The 17062-nt window shown below is 41.5% G+C and overlaps 5 protein-coding genes across 8 annotated transcripts in view; 4 read left to right on the plus strand and 1 right to left on the minus strand.

Annotated features, from left to right (window-relative positions):
* Positions 1–1971, plus strand: part of LOC115768835 (probable G-protein coupled receptor Mth-like 1) — a 30822-nt gene extending 28851 nt beyond the window's left edge. Inside the window, exons 3-4 of one of the 2 annotated variants that reach the window (XR_004018623.1) lie at positions 61–213; positions 288–308. The gene's annotated coding sequence lies outside the window, so the exon portion shown is untranslated. Of the gene's footprint in view, positions 1–60 lie in introns of both variants that reach the window. The other variant, XR_004018625.1, reaches the window with a different exon arrangement.
* A 534-nt stretch (positions 1972–2505) lies between these two features.
* LOC115768840 (inositol polyphosphate 5-phosphatase K) lies at positions 2506–4675 on the minus strand. The gene is made up of 2 exons (XM_030713537.1): positions 4474–4675; positions 2506–4395 (listed from the first exon to the last, which is right to left on the minus strand). The coding sequence occupies exon 2, from the start codon at positions 4392–4394 to the stop codon at positions 2892–2894; it is 1503 nt and encodes a 500-aa protein (XP_030569397.1). The 5' UTR covers position 4395; positions 4474–4675; the 3' UTR covers positions 2506–2891.
* Positions 4676–5222: 547 nt separating this feature from the next.
* LOC115768846 (mitochondrial uncoupling protein 4) lies at positions 5223–8507 on the plus strand. 3 transcript variants are annotated; one of them, XM_030713545.1, is made up of 5 exons: positions 5223–5252; positions 5897–6254; positions 7079–7188; positions 7366–7854; positions 7921–8507. In XM_030713545.1, the coding sequence occupies exons 2-5, from the start codon at positions 5904–5906 to the stop codon at positions 8093–8095; spliced, it is 1125 nt and encodes a 374-aa protein (XP_030569405.1). In that variant the 5' UTR covers positions 5223–5252; positions 5897–5903; the 3' UTR covers positions 8096–8507. The 3 variants fall into 3 exon arrangements, with proteins under 3 accessions (XP_030569405.1, XP_030569403.1, XP_030569404.1); XM_030713543.1 differs by lacking the exon at positions 5223–5252 and adding an exon at positions 5291–5463; XM_030713544.1 differs by lacking the exon at positions 5223–5252 and adding an exon at positions 5488–5836.
* A 581-nt stretch (positions 8508–9088) lies between these two features.
* On the plus strand, positions 9089–12008 carry LOC115768838 (thioredoxin domain-containing protein 5 homolog). Its single transcript, XM_030713535.1, has 3 exons — positions 9089–9337; positions 10758–11169; positions 11233–12008. Exons 1-3 carry the CDS (start codon positions 9150–9152, stop codon positions 11863–11865), a joined length of 1233 nt encoding a protein of 410 aa, XP_030569395.1. The 5' UTR covers positions 9089–9149; the 3' UTR covers positions 11866–12008.
* A 670-nt stretch (positions 12009–12678) lies between these two features.
* LOC115768839 (BTB/POZ domain-containing protein 17) lies at positions 12679–16808 on the plus strand. Its single transcript, XM_030713536.1, has 4 exons — positions 12679–13177; positions 13334–14336; positions 14494–14651; positions 14721–16808. The coding sequence occupies exons 1-4, from the start codon at positions 12863–12865 to the stop codon at positions 14973–14975; spliced, it is 1731 nt and encodes a 576-aa protein (XP_030569396.1). The 5' UTR covers positions 12679–12862; the 3' UTR covers positions 14976–16808.
* The last annotated feature ends 254 nt before the right edge of the window (positions 16809–17062 follow it).

A 17062-nucleotide genomic window follows, 5' to 3' on the forward strand; every position in this document is an offset into this window, starting at 1 on the left:
TCCGATTTTTTTTTTTTTTAATATATATTAATTTATTTACTTTTTTTTTTATAATTATAGTGCGTTTAACGCATGCCGTACACAAAAAGAGAAAAAAAAGCGTTTCGAAAACCAACAAAAAAAGAAATTATGGCAAAATTGTCTGAGAAAATGAATGTTTAATTAAACATCAATCATAGATGTTCAAGCACATTGTATTATGATAGCTATTATGTAAGTATAGTACTTCCAAAGTGTTCAGGCCAAAAGTAATTTTTCCCTCGAATTAATCCCCGTTTGTTATGTAGCATATGTCCTAAATTTGCATATAAGTGTATTTAATATTTAAGTGTATATGTAATTTATTATTATTATTTTATTTCTTGTTTTGTATACAACGAATATGAAATTTCAACTGACTGAGGCAAAGGCAGCGAATACATTTTTACCTATATGTTCTTTTTTTTTTTATAGAGTATTTAATCATAAGTAGCAGGCATACTATTTTTTGATACTACATACAACAACAGTCAACGTATATTTGTATATAACTATATTATATATATTTAAATATTGTAATTGAACAATTGAAATTGATGTATGACATTTCATAGCTATAGACTCTTACCACAGCTAATATACACCTTACTCGAGTAAACATATATCTTATGGATGTAACTGTTTAACGAATATTGCCCAAGTCGAATATTTAAGTGCATAGTTTGTACATAAATAGTTATATTTATATATATATATATATTTTTGAATCTTTAAGGGAACATTTTACCCAAGTATTCAAGAAACAGCTCGAACAATTGAAATTGAAAAAGTCTGCAGTTCCTTTGGCGAATTTGTTTAGTCCAAGCGAAAAATTGAGGAAAATTCATAAGATATATAATGGGAAGTAAATTGCGATTTACATATACATATGCGCATTTTTCTTCTTCTTATATTTTTTTTTCGAATATCTTTTATGAATTATTTATGGAGCGTACCCAATCATTTTTCAAGGCGTGTGCGCTGTTTTTTTATTTTCCAAATTTATTGCGCACAACATTTTTATATATAAACAGGCGGAAAAATTGTCGGAAAAGGGGCAATTAAACGAAATCGAAAACTCAAAACCGAAAACTGAAAACTCAGCAAACAATTTTTTGTGCAGCTAGCATATACATATATATAGATATATAAATTAAATAGCCGTACGTATGTGTATTATCTAGTATATTGTATTTGTGCATAAAAGTGATGACTAACTAACTAGCACAGGCAACTAACTAGCACAGGCAACTATATCATGTATTTATACTTATTATTTATATGCCTATCATTGCAAAAACCATCCAACAAATAAATGCCTATATTTAAAAAAAATAAATAAATAAATAAAATTACCCCTAAGCAAAAGGTTTTCTGTATTTCAACAATTTAGCCCAATTTCTTGTTATTTTTTTGGTGCCTTGAGCTGGAATTTGTCATCTTTTGTATGGAAATGAGCTCGGCAGGTGTGGCAATTATTGTGACGTAATTAAACTTTATGGCATGCCCGAAGTGCGGCGAGTGCAAAAACCGGTTAAAAAGCGCTTCAAATGCTTCAACAACGGACATCATTTATATAAATAAAAATCATTGCACCACATGCAAAACCCAGTTCGTTTGCACAAACTCCAAATACCCTCACCTTCTTCTATAGCTAGCTTACGATCTAAAAGTTCTTTGGATTAGGGGCCAAGTTCCGTTATCATGGCCAGTAGGTAAATCCTGGCAGGGAACACGCGGTACATCGACAACTTATAAACATTCAAATATCCATAGGCATATTTGAGTTTAAGTCGAGGTGAGTAAATCCCATCAAACAGTTTAATATTATATGTATTTAGCATGCGGCTTCTTCTTTTACAGAACCAAGTCCCAAGGAAATAGCTTCAAGGTGAGTCTCACATGGAATGTACATGAATTACATTTTCATATTAGTATATATTTAGGTATTTGTTAATAGATAAGTTCTTTAGGACTTTCAAGCTTGCCTCCAAACGTTATACAAAGTAGAGATACCCACTAAAAGTAGGGTATAGCTAGTAGCACAATCAGCGTTAAATGTACTGTGGGAATAGCAAGCTCTCCATGAAGTAACCCGATAATATATAGCTGTTACTATAAGGCTCAAACCTACGAAATCACCTCGTTCCCAGCGTATGACACAAGTGGATGCTTATTAAGAGATTACGAGTTACAAACTCTCGGTTCATTATATATATATGTATATATATATATATACCATGCAATTAAGAACTCTTTAGTTCTTACTGGATGGACTTAAAAAACTGTCGCCTTGATACCGTAATAAAATTATAAAGAAAGCTGTAGAACACAAGGGTATACCTATATGAAAACCGTCTGGCACGATAAAAATACATATACCTGGATATATCTATAACATAAAAACATAATATATGTACACACATATATATATATATATATATTCATAAACACCTTAAGGCTTCAAAAATGCTGTAATACAAAAGAAAGCAAGAGTATAAAACGATCCGTATATGTATATCTAAATGGGAACAGTCTTTCAATTGGTCTGTGTTGTTTGTCGTGTATTTGTGTATAATATACGTATATACATTTAAAAAATTAATAATCATATGCAAAGGCCACATTAAATGTAATGAAATGTATAGCAAAAGCATGCACATAAACATAAATGCATTCATATCCATACACATATATATATATATATATAGATAAAAAACAAACAAAAACAAAAAATTACACATCGATGACAGGCAATGCATCTACATAGATCAGATCGTAAGATACATAGATATATGAAATATACAACAAATAAGGCAAATTAAGGTAAAACAAGGCGACTAAAGTATATAAATGTCCAGGGCCTCCGCTAGCTAGTCGACATGGTATTCGGTGCGATGCGGCGAGCCGCTGCGCTTCTCGGCCACAAACGGACTGGAGATGCCCGAGATGCTGGTGACACCGCGCAGGCCAGTGCTGCGGAAATAGATGAGCAAATATTGTTCGCCGTGGCGCAGCTCGACATCGTCGGCAAAATCGAGACGCACCAGCTCCTCGTTGGCCTCCTGCTGGCGACGCAATCGCTGCCGATTGCGATGATGATGATGTCGACTGTGACGATGTGGCGCCGGTGCTGGCGTCTCAAAGTAATCCCGCTCCTGGTTTGTGTCGGAGGAGCTGGGCGATTCGGCCTGATTCACATACTCATAGGCCACATAGTACGCCAGACTGGCATAGTCAATGCCATAGATGGCAATCCAATCGTTGGGTCCTTCCTCAAACTCCGGCTGCTTGCGATACTCCACGGTATTCTCATCGCCAATGCGCCAAGTGGACAGCGGGCTAAAGCTGACGCCCGGCGCACGATAATTGGGATAAAGCTTGATCGTAAAATCGCTAGTAACCGGCTTGTGGTCGCTGATATTGTAGGCGGGATGCGATTTATAGGAGCACTGCTCAATGGACAGCGGCATGCCGGGCTGGCGATTGAGCGGCTGCACTGCGTACATGATGCGATCCGTCCAGGCAGGTCGTCGCTTCATGTCGTATTCGGAGGTGCCCTCCTTGAACTTAAACGTGGGCGGAAAGGCGGGCAAGCGCTCGTGCAGCACCTGAAACGCCTGCTGCGTCTGCTCACGCACCTGGTACAGCTGATCGCGCTGCAGCAGCTCCTGGTGCTTCTGCTCATCGCTCAGTGCGTCGCGCACCTCCGTTGCGCTGTCGCTACCCTCCAGCCGAAAGTTGAGATCACCAAACCAGAATACATAGTCATGATCGTAGATCTCGCGATAGCGCTTCACATGGTAATGATGATTCTCGATTATCTGCTTGTAATCCTCGATGCGCTCGTCCAGCTGATGATCGTGGGCGGCCAAATGGGAGACAACAAACGCCAGCCCGCAGCCGTATAGCGTGAAACGCACACTGACCGCACCCTTGTTGCCCCAAATGCCACCGAAACCGGTGCGCGTGAATTCCGCCTCCATGTCCTTCAGATGCTCCACATGCGGCCGACGGACAAACATCGTCAGCAACAGGCCCTGCATTTGCTCGGTTTTGACGGCCACATAGTTGTACTTGCGCAAATGATGCTTGGCCTTGTGCGTCCATGGATCCTCCTTGAACAGGCCCAGCACCTGATGCTGCGGCTGTGCGTTCACCTCCTGCAGTCCAATTGCATAGATATCGGGCAGTTCGCCAGCCGCATCCCCACTGTCATCTTCGGGCAGGCCCAGCAGCTGGCGCAGTGTGATGTTGTCCGGAAACCGACTGCCCACATTCCAGGTGACCACATAGACCCGATACGTTTCCAGTTGTTGGCGCACATTCGATTCGGCTTTGGGTGCGGCCGTTGCGCCAGCTTCCGTGTTACTCATACTATCACACGCACACACACACACGTATAGAATACTGTTAGCTTTTGATTCATGCGATTTTGGCCATATTGTTACTTACATTAACGAGTGCGTGTTGTTGTTGTTATTGTTCTTGTTGTTGCTGCTGCTGCTAACTATTTTGTGTCGCAAGTTGCTATCGTTGCGTTGCTTTTATTGTTGCAATTTCGTTTCGATTGCTGTTAGCTGTTTTGCAGAGCTATGAAGTAATCAGCGTAACGAGGCTTAGCGCATAGTAAATAAAGCACCAGCAGCAGCAGAGCCCGTTTTTTCAAAAAAAAAAAAGCAAGGCCAATTAAGTCATAAAACCAGCTGTTTGCTGTGCATCTATCGTTATCGATACCACGATAGTATCGAAAGGGCGCCGATGTGCTGCGCGCCAGTGTTGCCAAATTAGCTTTTTAAAATCAGATTTGAAAGCTATCTACGAATTTTATTTTGAAAAGAAATGTACTTAAATCATTGCGACTTCTTATTGACTTGCGAATACGGCAGACTCTGCAAAAGATATGTTGGCAGTCCTGCTTGATTTAATACTGCCTTGCATTCATCATATGGTGCCGCACCGTACCCGCCTACTTTTAGGAAGCCACTTTAATTATATACTCACTCACAAGATCGATGAATATCAAGCAAACGAATACATAGTAATGAATAAATCTGAATTCTGCTCGGTAAATACATACATAACTGAATTGAAAATTAGTTTTTTTTTTATAGTTTTGGTTATTTTAGCTATTTTTATGGCTTTTAACAGCTTTTAATAATCGTCGACAGTTTGCAGCACTAGTGCGCTGCCAGACTTTGTACAGCGATATGCAACACTGTGCTTAGTTTTGGGTTTGTTTTTGTTTTTGTGACACACATACTTTTTGTTTTATTGATGCACAATTGATAAGCGCTCATAAAAGAACAAAAAAATACATACTTATACATACGCTATATCAGTTACAAACATACAAATCAATTCTGCAATGTACAGACGATCGGGGCTGGCGTTGAATTGAATAAAAGCCGCCGATACACGGCGTCTACGGCCACGGAATAAAAGGCGAGCGCACAACATAACTAAAACTAATTTTGGTTCAGATTTTTGTTTTTTCTTTTTCTTCTTCACACTTTGACGTCGTTGGCAACCGTTGCTGCCGCCGCCGCTGCCGCTGCTGTTGTTGTCAGTGTTATGTAAAAATATATGAGAGCCAAATGTGCACACAGCATCCTTGAAAGTTGAGACGTTTAGCAAACCAGCTTCTGCAGTGTTTAACAAGTCACGCGATCTTTGCGCTTTAAATTGTTGACATTAACAACGCCGGCAGAGGCAGCAGCTACGGTCGCAGCAGCGCAGCCCACACATTGATTGGCTTGCCATCAAAAAACTCGCGCCATTGCTTGTGTTCGTGTGTGTGTGTGTGTGTTGTGCTTGGGCTCGTATCATGCTGTTAAATAATAAAATTGAATTTGTTAATAAATAAATCCAATTGCAGTTGAACCATGCCTGCGCCCCAGGTAGTCGCAGCCGCTGCCGCTGCCATAACCACGGCAAGTGTGCCCAGCACCGATGCCAGCGCCAACGCAGCAGCCGCAGCGACCAATGCAGCAGCGGCCAACAGCAGCAGCAGCAGCAGCAGCGCTGTGAATAGCGGACGCCATCAGCTGCGACCAGTTAAATATGATTATGCGGATTCATTTGCCTGCACCTATATCGTTTCGGTTGTGGCCGCCTCCATAGCGGAGCTGGTCACATACCCGCTGGATCTCACAAAGACCCGTTTGCAAATCCAAGGCGAGGCGGCCAGTGTGGCCACAATTGCCAGCAGCAGCAGCAGCAGCGCCAAGGCAAATGTGAGTAGTCTGGGTATTTTTTTGTTTTGGCATTATTTGGTATTTTGGTGTTAACCGTTTGTTGTTGTTGTTGTCGTTGTTGTTGTGTTGGTCTCATGCATGCTAGCTTTGATCCCGGCTTTGCTAATAACGATACCCTTGCAGGCGGCTACCGATAAGCGACCGATACCAAAACCCAGCCTATAACTGGCCACACACACAGCACTTGACCAGATCCGTGCGTCTGCTTTACAGTCTTGACAACCGATTCCAACTTTGTTGTTCTAACTGTCTGCAGCCTTGGGCTTAATCTCTGTTAATGTCGATACTCCTATCAAGATTACAAATATTTCCTTTGGCAAGGGTATTTGGGCGCTTCGGTATGCCGAAGTTAACTTTAGTTTTTTTGGGCAATAACAAACAACACGGCACTATTTTGGTCAGTCTTATGCATTATCAGCATGCTGATAAGCTCTAGCTGGTGCTGTTATTTATTTTGTTGATTCTTGTTCTTGTTCTTGTTCTTGGGGTGTGTCCATCTGGGCGCTAGAGATAAATGTAGACATGGAGATTGAGATCAGGTGACTGTGTTTCATGCTGTTGTAGTAGCCAAACGCCATCAACTCTCCCAGCTCGAGCCAATCCACTCACCTATCCCCCCCCTTCCACCCCCTCCCCTCTTCCACCACACAAATATGCATTATTCCATTTCTCTGTGCGTGTGTTAAATGTGCTCTATACACATAGTCCACATTTGATGTATGTATGTACATGTGTATAGATAGGTATATATACGTTCTATAATGAGCTGCATATTATGTAACTGAAAAACCCCCCATTACCAGATGCAATATCGCGGCATGGTCGCCACCGCCTTTGGCATTGTACGCGAGGAGGGCGCCATCAAATTGTGGCAGGGCGTGACGCCGGCGCTCTACAGACACGTCGTCTATAGGTGGGCAATCCAATCAACAACCTAACAAGTACAATACATATACGTATATGCTGGCACATGACCTGTGCCTCCTTAAGTAGAAGCCTAGTGTAGAGCAATACTGGACTGCGATTGCCAATCCAAAATTGCCCATTTGACAGCCAGCCAGCCGAACTAATCTCGTATCCTCCTTGACAGCGGCGTGCGCATCTGTAGCTATGATCTGATGCGCAAGGAGTTCACCAAGAACGGCAGCCAGGCGCTGCCCGTATGGAAATCGGCGCTGTGCGGTGTCACCGCCGGTGCCGTTGCCCAATGGCTGGCCTCGCCCGCGGATCTGGTCAAGGTGCAAATACAAATGGAGGGACGGCGGCGTCTGATGGGCGAGGCGCCGCGTGTGCACAGTGCGGCGCACGCATTCCGCATGATTGTGCAGCGCGGCGGCGTCAAGGGCCTCTGGAAGGGCAGCATACCGAATGTGCAGCGTGCGGCGCTGGTCAATTTGGGTGACCTAACCACATATGATACCATCAAGCATCTGATTATGCGTCGCCTGCAAATGCCCGATTGCCACACGGTGCATGTCCTGGCGTCCATATGCGCTGGATTCGTGGCGGCCATCATGGGCACACCGGCGGATGTGGTCAAGACGCGCATCATGAATCAGCCCACCGACAAGCTGGGCCGGTAAGCATGTCGTCTCTCGTCCATCTCACAGCCCTAATCTATATTCTCTTTCAATACCATTTCCAGAGGTTTGCTCTATCGCGGCTCCTTGGATTGCTTGCGCCAGACTGTGGCCAAGGAGGGTTTCGTTGCGCTCTACAAGGGCTTTCTGCCCTGCTGGATACGCATGGCGCCCTGGTCGCTCACCTTTTGGCTATCGTTTGAACAAATACGCAAAATGATTGGCGCCTCCAGTTACTGAGTCCTTTGGTCCTTAGAGTCACACCCTAAGAGTTTGGGAATGAATGAGAATCAAAAAGAATATGCAATCGATATTTAAAAATCAACAAAACTATGTTAATTCTACATTATTTTGTGTTTGTTGCTTTCTGCGGCAAGGTAAACAAGTGCTATTATAATGGTACAAATACTCTCAAGACTGTTTTTATCTATGCTTAAATCTGATTCTTATGGAACATCTAAAACTTTCACTTGATTATCCTTCGTCCCATTTACAACTTATAGAGTCTGGCTGCACAGAAGATTTATAATAGTCGAAACCTATACAAAATTCGAAAAATCAAAATAGAACTGCTAATCATGTTGAAAATTATAATCAATAGTCTGTAAGAAATCAATATGCAACTCTAGACGAATATATATTTCCATGTTTTAAGCAGTTTTTTTTTTTTTTTTTTTGAAAAAGGTATTGCTATTTTTTTATATTTTGTGAGAATATATATGTATATATATACTGATATTTTTCAATGCTTGAATCGTATTTACTTAGCTCTTACTAAAGTGTACTAAGCTCGTATATTACATTTTATAATTGCCTTGTTATAAACGGGCTTTTTAAGAAATAAACTTTCTAAAAGTGTAAGATATACATTGATTGTTATATAAATTAAAATGAACGGGATTCCTCATAATTATGTGAAAATTAATCGGCAAAAGCTAAACTTGTATTTAATATGTGTATAAAGTAAATCTCCATATACGGAATTATTTAACTGCCTTAAAACGATCAACGAACTTTAAGTTTAGATAACGAGTATTTTTTGAAAAAAAAGTCATCGTGGTATTTCTGTCTCACACGAAGGTGGCCACACTTAAGAGTTATATTATCGATATCGAGTGTTTTGTGAAAATTATCGATACCACCAAATACAACTCGTCAATTTGCGTAGGTGGTGAGTCGCTGTGGTATTTTTGTGTCACACGAAGCTGGTCACATTGCCCAACACAACCAGTATTTCATGCAGTGTATATAAGAGGTGCAAAGGCGATAGACAAACTTAATAATACACTCCGAAATGTTATTTAAATCAATTATACCACTGGCCATCTGTGCGCTCAGCATAAAACCATTTCTAGCAGCCGCAGCGGCCGACGAAGACCCAAAGCCAGCCGATGAGAAGCAATTTGCTGTCGAGCTCAATCCGGAAACATTCGACGAAGCCATCAAAGCCGGCAATGTCTTTGTGAAGTTTTTTGCGCCATGGTAAGCGAAATTGCTGAAAGGCGCTTATGTGTATTTTAATTGGGAAATTTGGCTGTTTGATTTGAATGCGGCTAAGCAAACGTTTAAACAATGAGTTAAAGTTTTAGTTGGCTAAACACACTCACACTCACACACACACACGCAGACGCACACGCACACGCATGCAGACATAGCCACGCAATCTTTAAAAACATCTGTTCATACGTATGTTCATGCATGTGTGCATACATTCAATGTGTTACGACTTGTGTGCAAACATATTAAATAATAGAAACACACATTTCCTTGTTGTTGACGCAGCCATAAGAAGCTGAAGTAGAGATGAGTGCGTGTCGCATTGTTCAAACATTTACTCGCACCACAATCAGAGTGGCCAACTTTCAAATGTTAAAAAGAGCTGAATTAGCTTTCCCAGCACGAGTTGGCCATAAAAATTGCCAAAATATGCCAATTCAGTTGAAAATTTCTAAAAACTAAAACTTTACAAAAAAAAAAGCTATTGACGACCCAAATTAGCTAGCAAATGGCTGACTTGGCAACACTGACTACAATACAAAAGCGCGCACTGTTCAAAATTGTGACGAACAGCAGCAGGACACAAGTCTTATTAAAAATACTAAAGCACATAAAATCCAGAACAAGCCAAAATACTGCAGAAGCATAAAAAGCTAAGCAAATGCACAACACACAACTATTATAAATATGTATATAATTTAATTGAACTCAAAATAGGTAACATAAATCATTGATTTGAGGAGTAGACGTCTTGCTAAGTCGTGTCACGCGCCCAACTCTAACAGTTAAAGCTCATGTTCTACAATATTTCGGAGGCAGCAACTATTTTGGTGTCATTGACGCTGCCGCAATATAAGAATTGTTGTTTTTTTTTTTTCTTAACACGTAGCTTGATAAGGGCGGTCAAAGGGGCTTTATTTATTTAGTTTTCTTTTTTGTTGAGAAGTCAAAGTAGTGCCCCATTGATTGACATATACTAAGCGCACACACACACGCACGTACGACTCGTAATTATAGAAGTATAAGTTATAGTTATAGACTCATACTTAGTTAGGCGCTGGCCGGTTATCAGCTTTTACATATAGCAACCATATATCATGCACTCTTTCTAGTCAATAACGCGAGCAACCCGGCCTGCCTCGCCCATGCCCCTAATCCTCAGACAATGCCCATTGAGTACTCGGAATAACAATTTTTGTTGAAGAGCTCGCATATACGCAGTCCAGAATTCTTATCAACAGCTCGGCCAGCTCTTGAAACAAACGATCGTGGGCGTTGATGAAACTAATTTTATGCTGGACTTGAATGCAAGAGAAATCAATCATTATTTTTATATATATCATATAATATATATTTGTCGATGTCCTTGTAGAAATCCTAATGCATATGCTCTAATCATTTGCAGGTGCGGCCATTGCAAGCGCCTGCATCCATTGTGGGAGCAGCTGGCTGAAATAATGAACATAGATGAGCCGAAGGTGACCATTGCCAAGGTGGACTGCACCAAGCATCAGACGCTCTGCGCCGATCACCAGGTGACTGGCTACCCCACGCTGCGACTCTTCAAGCAGGGCGAAAAGGAGTCGATCAAGTTTAAGGGTACACGCGACTTGCCAGCCATTACGGATTTCATTAATCAGGAGCTGAACACGCCCGCCGAGGAGGATTTGGGTGAGCAGCAGCAGCATCTGGATGGCAGCGGAATGAATCCCAACGTGGGCAAGGTCGTTGATCTCACCGAGGAGACGTTCGCCAAGCATGTGTCCAGTGGCAATCACTTTGTCAAATTCTTTGCGCCCTGGTGCAGCCATTGTCAGGTAAATAAATTCATAAATCTATCTTCTGTTTAAACACAAATGACATGCTTGAATCAACCGTAGCGTCTGGCGCCCACGTGGGAGGAGCTGGCCAAGGAGCTGATCAAGGAGCCGGAGGCAACGATATCTAAAATCGATTGCACACAATATCGCAGCATATGCCAGGACTTTGAGGTCAAGGGCTATCCCACATTGCTCTGGATAGAGGATGGCAAAAAGATTGAGAAATATGCGGGTGCACGCGACTTGTCCACATTGAAAACCTATGTGGTAAAGATGATTGGTGCCCCAAGCGGCACTCACGATCTCGAGGATGCGGCCAAGGACGCACCGGCGGAGGCTAAAAAGCAAAATGTGCTACAGCTGAACGGCAACGAGGAATTCGACAAGGCAACCGGCGATGGCATTGCTTTTGTCAAATTCTATGCACCCTGGTGTGGACATTGCCAGAAGCTGCAGCCCACCTGGGAGCAGCTGGCAACAGAGACGCAGGCCGCTGACCTGGGCATTGTGTTTGCCAAGGTTGACTGCACATCGCCGGAGAACAAACAGATCTGCATAGACCAGCAGGTCGAGGGCTATCCCACGCTCTTCATCTACAAGAATGGCCAGCGCCAGAAGGAGTACGATGGCAGTCGCTCGCTGCCAGAGCTGCAGGCGTACGTCAGGAAATTCATCGGTCACGATGAGCTCTGAGCTGATGAACTGATGAACCGAATCACACACCAATACGAATGTCATCGCCAAAGTAAACTTATTTCTGCAGCCTCTATGAGGGCATTGGTTGATAGGACCGAGTAGTCATCCATTTAGACAAACAAACAAAAAAAAAAAAAAAAGACAAAAATTGTAATAATAGTCGAAACAAAACAAACAAATTTACACTGAAAATGTGAATCAGTTTTGTGATTGTTCCTTGTGTTGTCCATTAGCGGTTTTTTCTTTTCTTTTCATTCAGTTCAGTTTTGTTCACATGTGCCAATTATCTAAGAATATATTTTTCTTGAAATTTTGATAGTAAATCTTGAATGAAGTTCATATCGAAACTTTTAGAAAAACCGAAAGTATATATATTAATATATTAGTACTGATATCTGGCATATTTGATCTCAACTTAAGACTTTCACATTGGTTTTCGTTTTAGTTTTTGAAAATATATTTTGAATAATTGTCTTAAAGAAACCAATAAACACAAATTTGGAAGTGGTATTTGTTTTAATGCTTTTTGTAATGGATTAGATAAGGTATGAAGATGCAAAATATGACTGCAAATACCAAAAATACAATATAATTATAAACTTTCGAAACAGCTAATAAATGGCACATAACTATTTTCTACGTATGGCAAAAAAAAAGCTTGCGACAGTGTACATTTATAATGTTGTTTTGAAAATATTTGAAAATCGCGGTTTTGTATAAAATACTGTTTAATGTTTTTTTTTTTTTTTTGTAATGCGAATTGTGCTTTGCGTTTTGGGTTTTACGGGCAACACGGCAAACGGTCACACTGTCACAAAAACGCAATTTGTTGTTTTTCGTTCGGTAGAAATTGATGTTTAACCTATTGGGCATGTCCTCAACGAGCCTTGCACGAGTAATGCTGTAGGCATCATCAAATCAATTGATTTGGAGTAGGAGCGTCTGCCAGGTGTTACACAGAGCTACAGAAACGCACACCGACACAAAGTTTTTTATGAACGCAAACATCAACGGAGGAGCTGGTGGTGGCGGTGCCGCTGGTGGTGGTGCTGGTGCTGGTGGTGCTGGTGCTGGTGGTGGTGGTGGTGGTGTTGGGGGTGGGGGTGGTGCTGCTGCAGCTGGTGCTTGCGCTGGCGCTAGTCCTGCGGCCGCTGGCGGTGGTGCATCAGGTGAACCCGGAGCTGGAGGCAATGCGAGCGCATCAACAGCCACAAATGGCACCGAGGGTAGCACAAATCTCAATGAGGATCAGGATGCCAAGCGGCGCAAGTGTCTGGAGACAGACGAAGCACAGGATGGCGCTAGCACCGTGAGTATGCATTTACACAGAATCCACTTGAACAGTGCACCTTACAAAGAGGCCCATTAATCTCTGATACTCATTTGTGTGTGTGTGTGTGTGTGTGTGTGTGTGTGTGTGTGTGTGTGTGTGTGTGTGTGTGTGTGTGTTTGTGTGTGTGTGTAGATGATTGATGCGAACAGCGTGCTGAACAAGATTGCCCATCTGTATGCAGAGCAGCTGATGTCGGACATTGTGCTGCTGGTGGATGGCAAGGAGTATCCGGCACACCGTGTCATACTCTGCGCCAGCAGCGATGTCTTTCAAGTGATGCTCATGAATCCGGAGTGGAACGAGTGCAGCAAGCATGTGATTGAGCTGCACGAGGAGGCCTGCTGTTCGGCGGTATTTCCACAGTTTATCAAGTACTTGTATGTGGGCCATATCGAGGTGACGCTACAGACGGTAATGCCCATGCTGGCGCTATCCGACAAGTACAATGTGCGGGATCTCATCGAGCTGTGCGTGGGCTATATGATGAAGCATGTGGCCAAGTCGGCGACCAGTGGCTATTTGGTCTCCTGGCTGCAATATACACTATCGTTTACGCCCACGCATAATGATCTCACCGAGACGCTGAAGCGTTTCCTAAAATGGAATCTGGAGATGGTGGCCGAGTCCAAGGACTTTGTAGAAATGGATCCGGCTATATTGCAGCTACTGTTGCAGCAGAACGACATTGTTGTCACCAGCGAGTACAAATTGTTTACCATATTGCAGACATGGCTGCTCCATCGTCGCGAGCTAATAGAGTCCACCGCCGACATTAGCGTCGACAAAAAGGCAGCCAGCTTCGTGGAGCTGATCGAGCAGACAGTCATGCACATACGCTTTGGCATGATGACGCCGAGTGAGCTGGCGCATCTACTAATCGTCCCATTGATCGACTACCATAAGGAGTTTCTCGTGGAGCGCATTGCCATCGGCATGAGCTATCAGTCGGGCCAGGAAGATCGCGTACGCGAGGTCCGGAGCACAGAGTACGGCGAACTGCAATTCACACCGCGGCTCTACTGGAACGACACGTGGAGCGTTGGCATCGATGTGCACAATTTTGACAAGATCGAGGACTACAAGAACTATGTCACCTGCTTCTTTTCGCAACGCCACATCGCCGAGACCGAAGACGGTGAGTACCATTCCATCATGGTCACATATCTCAAATGATTCACCCGTTTCCCATCCCGTTTTCCCATTTCGCATCCCCTTTCCTCCATTTCCCACTATACCTTTGTATTTGTCATATATGCTCTCATCTTTCTAAATCGTGTGATCATAATGTTTAGATCCCTGCATGACTTGGGAGATTGAGTTCTTTCCGCGCGGCGTTAAGTATAATAAGGCCAAAATGGTCTGTGGCGAGGATGTGCCCGGCTGTTCATTGAACACGGTGCGGCTCCGAGTCACGTGCAAGCACCAGAACATTGGCGAGGAACGATTTAAGGTGCGTATACCCTGTAATTAGGAAATGTAGTCGGCCTGCTAACACCATTTTCAATGTATTGACTGACAGATTGCCGTGCTCATCGTTGGCGTGCAGAACAAGATATCGCATATACGCACCGTTGTCGAGCGTACGGAATACTTTTCGGACATAGCACGTGTCATCAATTTGGATAACTTGCTGCCGTACGAGGAGCTGGAGCATACATCACCCTATTTGAGCCCCCATCTGACGGGCAATCAGCGCAATACGCTCTCCCTGCACGTTGTAATTACCCCCATGGGTCCGCACACCTGTCGCGACACGCCTCCGTTTCAATTTTGAGCTGATCAAACCTGAGCACATGCCCATCTTCCGAAACACACACACACACACACGATATACACTCGCAAATCTAGTTATGTGTGCGTGTTTATTGTGTGCGCTTCGGAATATGTGTTTGGATTTATGTTAGATCAATTCAAAATTCATGTAGGAGAGTGTCGCGACAGATGTGCGCATATATATATATATATATATATATAAATGAATATATATATATACATATTTATATGTATAGCGTTCGCGAAGACATTAGTTTATAGAGCCCGCTCAGCCCCTATATTATCCTAGTCGTTTGGAGCGTTGGCTCTTTGACATGCTCCCACGTGCTCGAATTGTGTGCATAAACCTAGCTTTCTCTTCCATACAATTATAAAAATCCATTGTATTAACGAAAATCATCTGAAACGCAGATCGGCGAGGTAAGCGCATCAGTTTTTCTGCTGTACAATTACCAGCTTAAGCATTATATATTTTCTAAGTACCGCTCTACGGCTCTGTATTTCTGCAATATATTCTGATTTTATTATTATTATTTTTTTTTTTATTAACTAATATGTGTTCTAGTTTTTTTTTTTTGGTTTGACTTACGACTTAAGCAAAAGGTTTAGCAAAAAGGCCATTTACTTGATAATATATTTGTAGTTGCCTTTGAAGAGCATGTTTACTGGTCGCAATGCCAATAAACATTGTAACTAGCTAGACTATTGAACGGACATTTTTCTAATAAACGTTGATTTGTATAGAAAGATTCCGAGTTTTAACTTTAAAGTTCTCACATTTGTTTTTTGTATACGAATTCTTTTTAAGACCATTTTCTTATGTTACTTTCAAAGTTAAACAGATGTAATAGTTTTAAGCTGATAAATGTTTACAAGCCATGTCAATGTATAACCAGCCCGGCGTTGCCACACTTGCGCATTTTGCTACCAAGAGGATAAATTCAGTAACAGTTAATTAACATGAACTTCGATCGTAACATGAGAGAATGGAGCTTAATAGTTTTACAACTTCCAAGCAAATACAAGTCTTTTCTTTAAGTACTATCCATTCAAGATAATGCCGAACTATGCAAGGCTGTTGCCAACTTATGTAGCTATTACCCTGGCATTAGATAATAGTGCAAATGCGTATGTGTATGTGTTTATATAGGTGTATATATGTATGTATTCCTAAGGCTTAAGCTTAACTATTTTACCTACTCTGGTTGTAGTGTAAATATCATGTATGAAGTTTTAATAACTACTTGGGTTTTGTTATAACATTATAAAGACAGCTTCATAAACCGAAAGATATATAAATTCCGACATATATATATATATAAATTAATAGGTATTGCGTCAAAGTGCCCATAGATAAGAAGAGCAAGGTACAAAATAGAGAGCGAAAGAGAGAGAGAGAGAGAGAGAGAGAGAGAGAGTGAGCGTGTAAAGAGAGAGAGAGAGAGAAGATTTGACAGAGATCGAGATATATGTGTGTATACAGAGAAAACTATTTACCCATAAAATCAAAAGTTTTTACCAATATTATATAGGAATAACAACAATGTCATTTTAAAGCAATATTCTCAAATTTGTTTGCTTGTCAATTGCTTTGAGAAAGAATTCTGTCAATTTCTGAATACGCTCATAGTCTAGTTTTTGTACCAATTAACACGGCTAGCTCTGTGCATGGAAATTGAAAAAGAAAAAAAAAAAAAAACGACAACATTAAAGAATGAAACCAAAGCTGTATAATTATGCAATCTTTATTAGTAACTGTGCTTTCATAATAATCAGATTTAATTTATCAAGCTGCAAATTCAAAAATTTACAAAAAAAAAAAACAAGAGAACTTTCGAAACTGTTGCAACTAACGAAATACATATATATATATATATATATATATATATATATATATATATAATGTTACAGATCAGAAATGTCCTAATTTAAGCATTTAAGGAATTCCGTATTGAAGCTCTTGAGATTAAATATAACTGACAATTACAAATGTTATTTTTTTTGAACTGTGAACTAGCCCTGGTATTATATTATTTGGAATATAAGTTCACAAGCCAATCTAATATTAATTGACAGAATGTATGTTTC

The sequence above is a fragment of the Drosophila novamexicana genome, unplaced genomic scaffold, assembly GCF_003285875.2.
Source record: "Drosophila novamexicana strain 15010-1031.04,08,12 unplaced genomic scaffold, DnovRS2.1 tig00002052-arrow-arrow-pilon, whole genome shotgun sequence".
In the NCBI taxonomy this organism is placed as follows: domain Eukaryota; kingdom Metazoa; phylum Arthropoda; class Insecta; order Diptera; family Drosophilidae; genus Drosophila; species Drosophila novamexicana.

Bases quoted from the DNA above. Each gene is read 5' to 3' on its own strand.
- LOC115768839 (XM_030713536.1), top strand. From the start codon at position 12,863: ATGAACGCAAACATCAACGGAGGAGCTGGTGGTGGCGGTGCCGCTGGT. The intron at 14,337-14,493 runs GTGAGTACCATT...CATAATGTTTAG, and splicing joins CATCGCCGAGACCGAAGACG to ATCCCTGCATGACTTGGGAG. The intron at 14,652-14,720 runs GTGCGTATACCC...ATTGACTGACAG, and splicing joins TTGGCGAGGAACGATTTAAG to ATTGCCGTGCTCATCGTTGG.
- LOC115768840 (XM_030713537.1), bottom strand. From the start codon at position 4,394: ATGAGTAACACGGAAGCTGGCGCAACGGCCGCACCCAAAGCCGAATCG.
- LOC115768838 (XM_030713535.1), top strand. From the start codon at position 9,150: ATGTTATTTAAATCAATTATACCACTGGCCATCTGTGCGCTCAGCATA. The intron at 9,338-10,757 runs GTAAGCGAAATT...AATCATTTGCAG, and splicing joins GTGAAGTTTTTTGCGCCATG to GTGCGGCCATTGCAAGCGCC. The intron at 11,170-11,232 runs GTAAATAAATTC...AATCAACCGTAG, and splicing joins CCTGGTGCAGCCATTGTCAG to CGTCTGGCGCCCACGTGGGA.
- LOC115768846 (XM_030713545.1), top strand. From the start codon at position 5,904: ATGCCTGCGCCCCAGGTAGTCGCAGCCGCTGCCGCTGCCATAACCACG. The intron at 6,255-7,078 runs GTGAGTAGTCTG...CCCCATTACCAG, and splicing joins GCAGCAGCGCCAAGGCAAAT to ATGCAATATCGCGGCATGGT. The intron at 7,189-7,365 runs GTGGGCAATCCA...CCTCCTTGACAG, and splicing joins TACAGACACGTCGTCTATAG to CGGCGTGCGCATCTGTAGCT.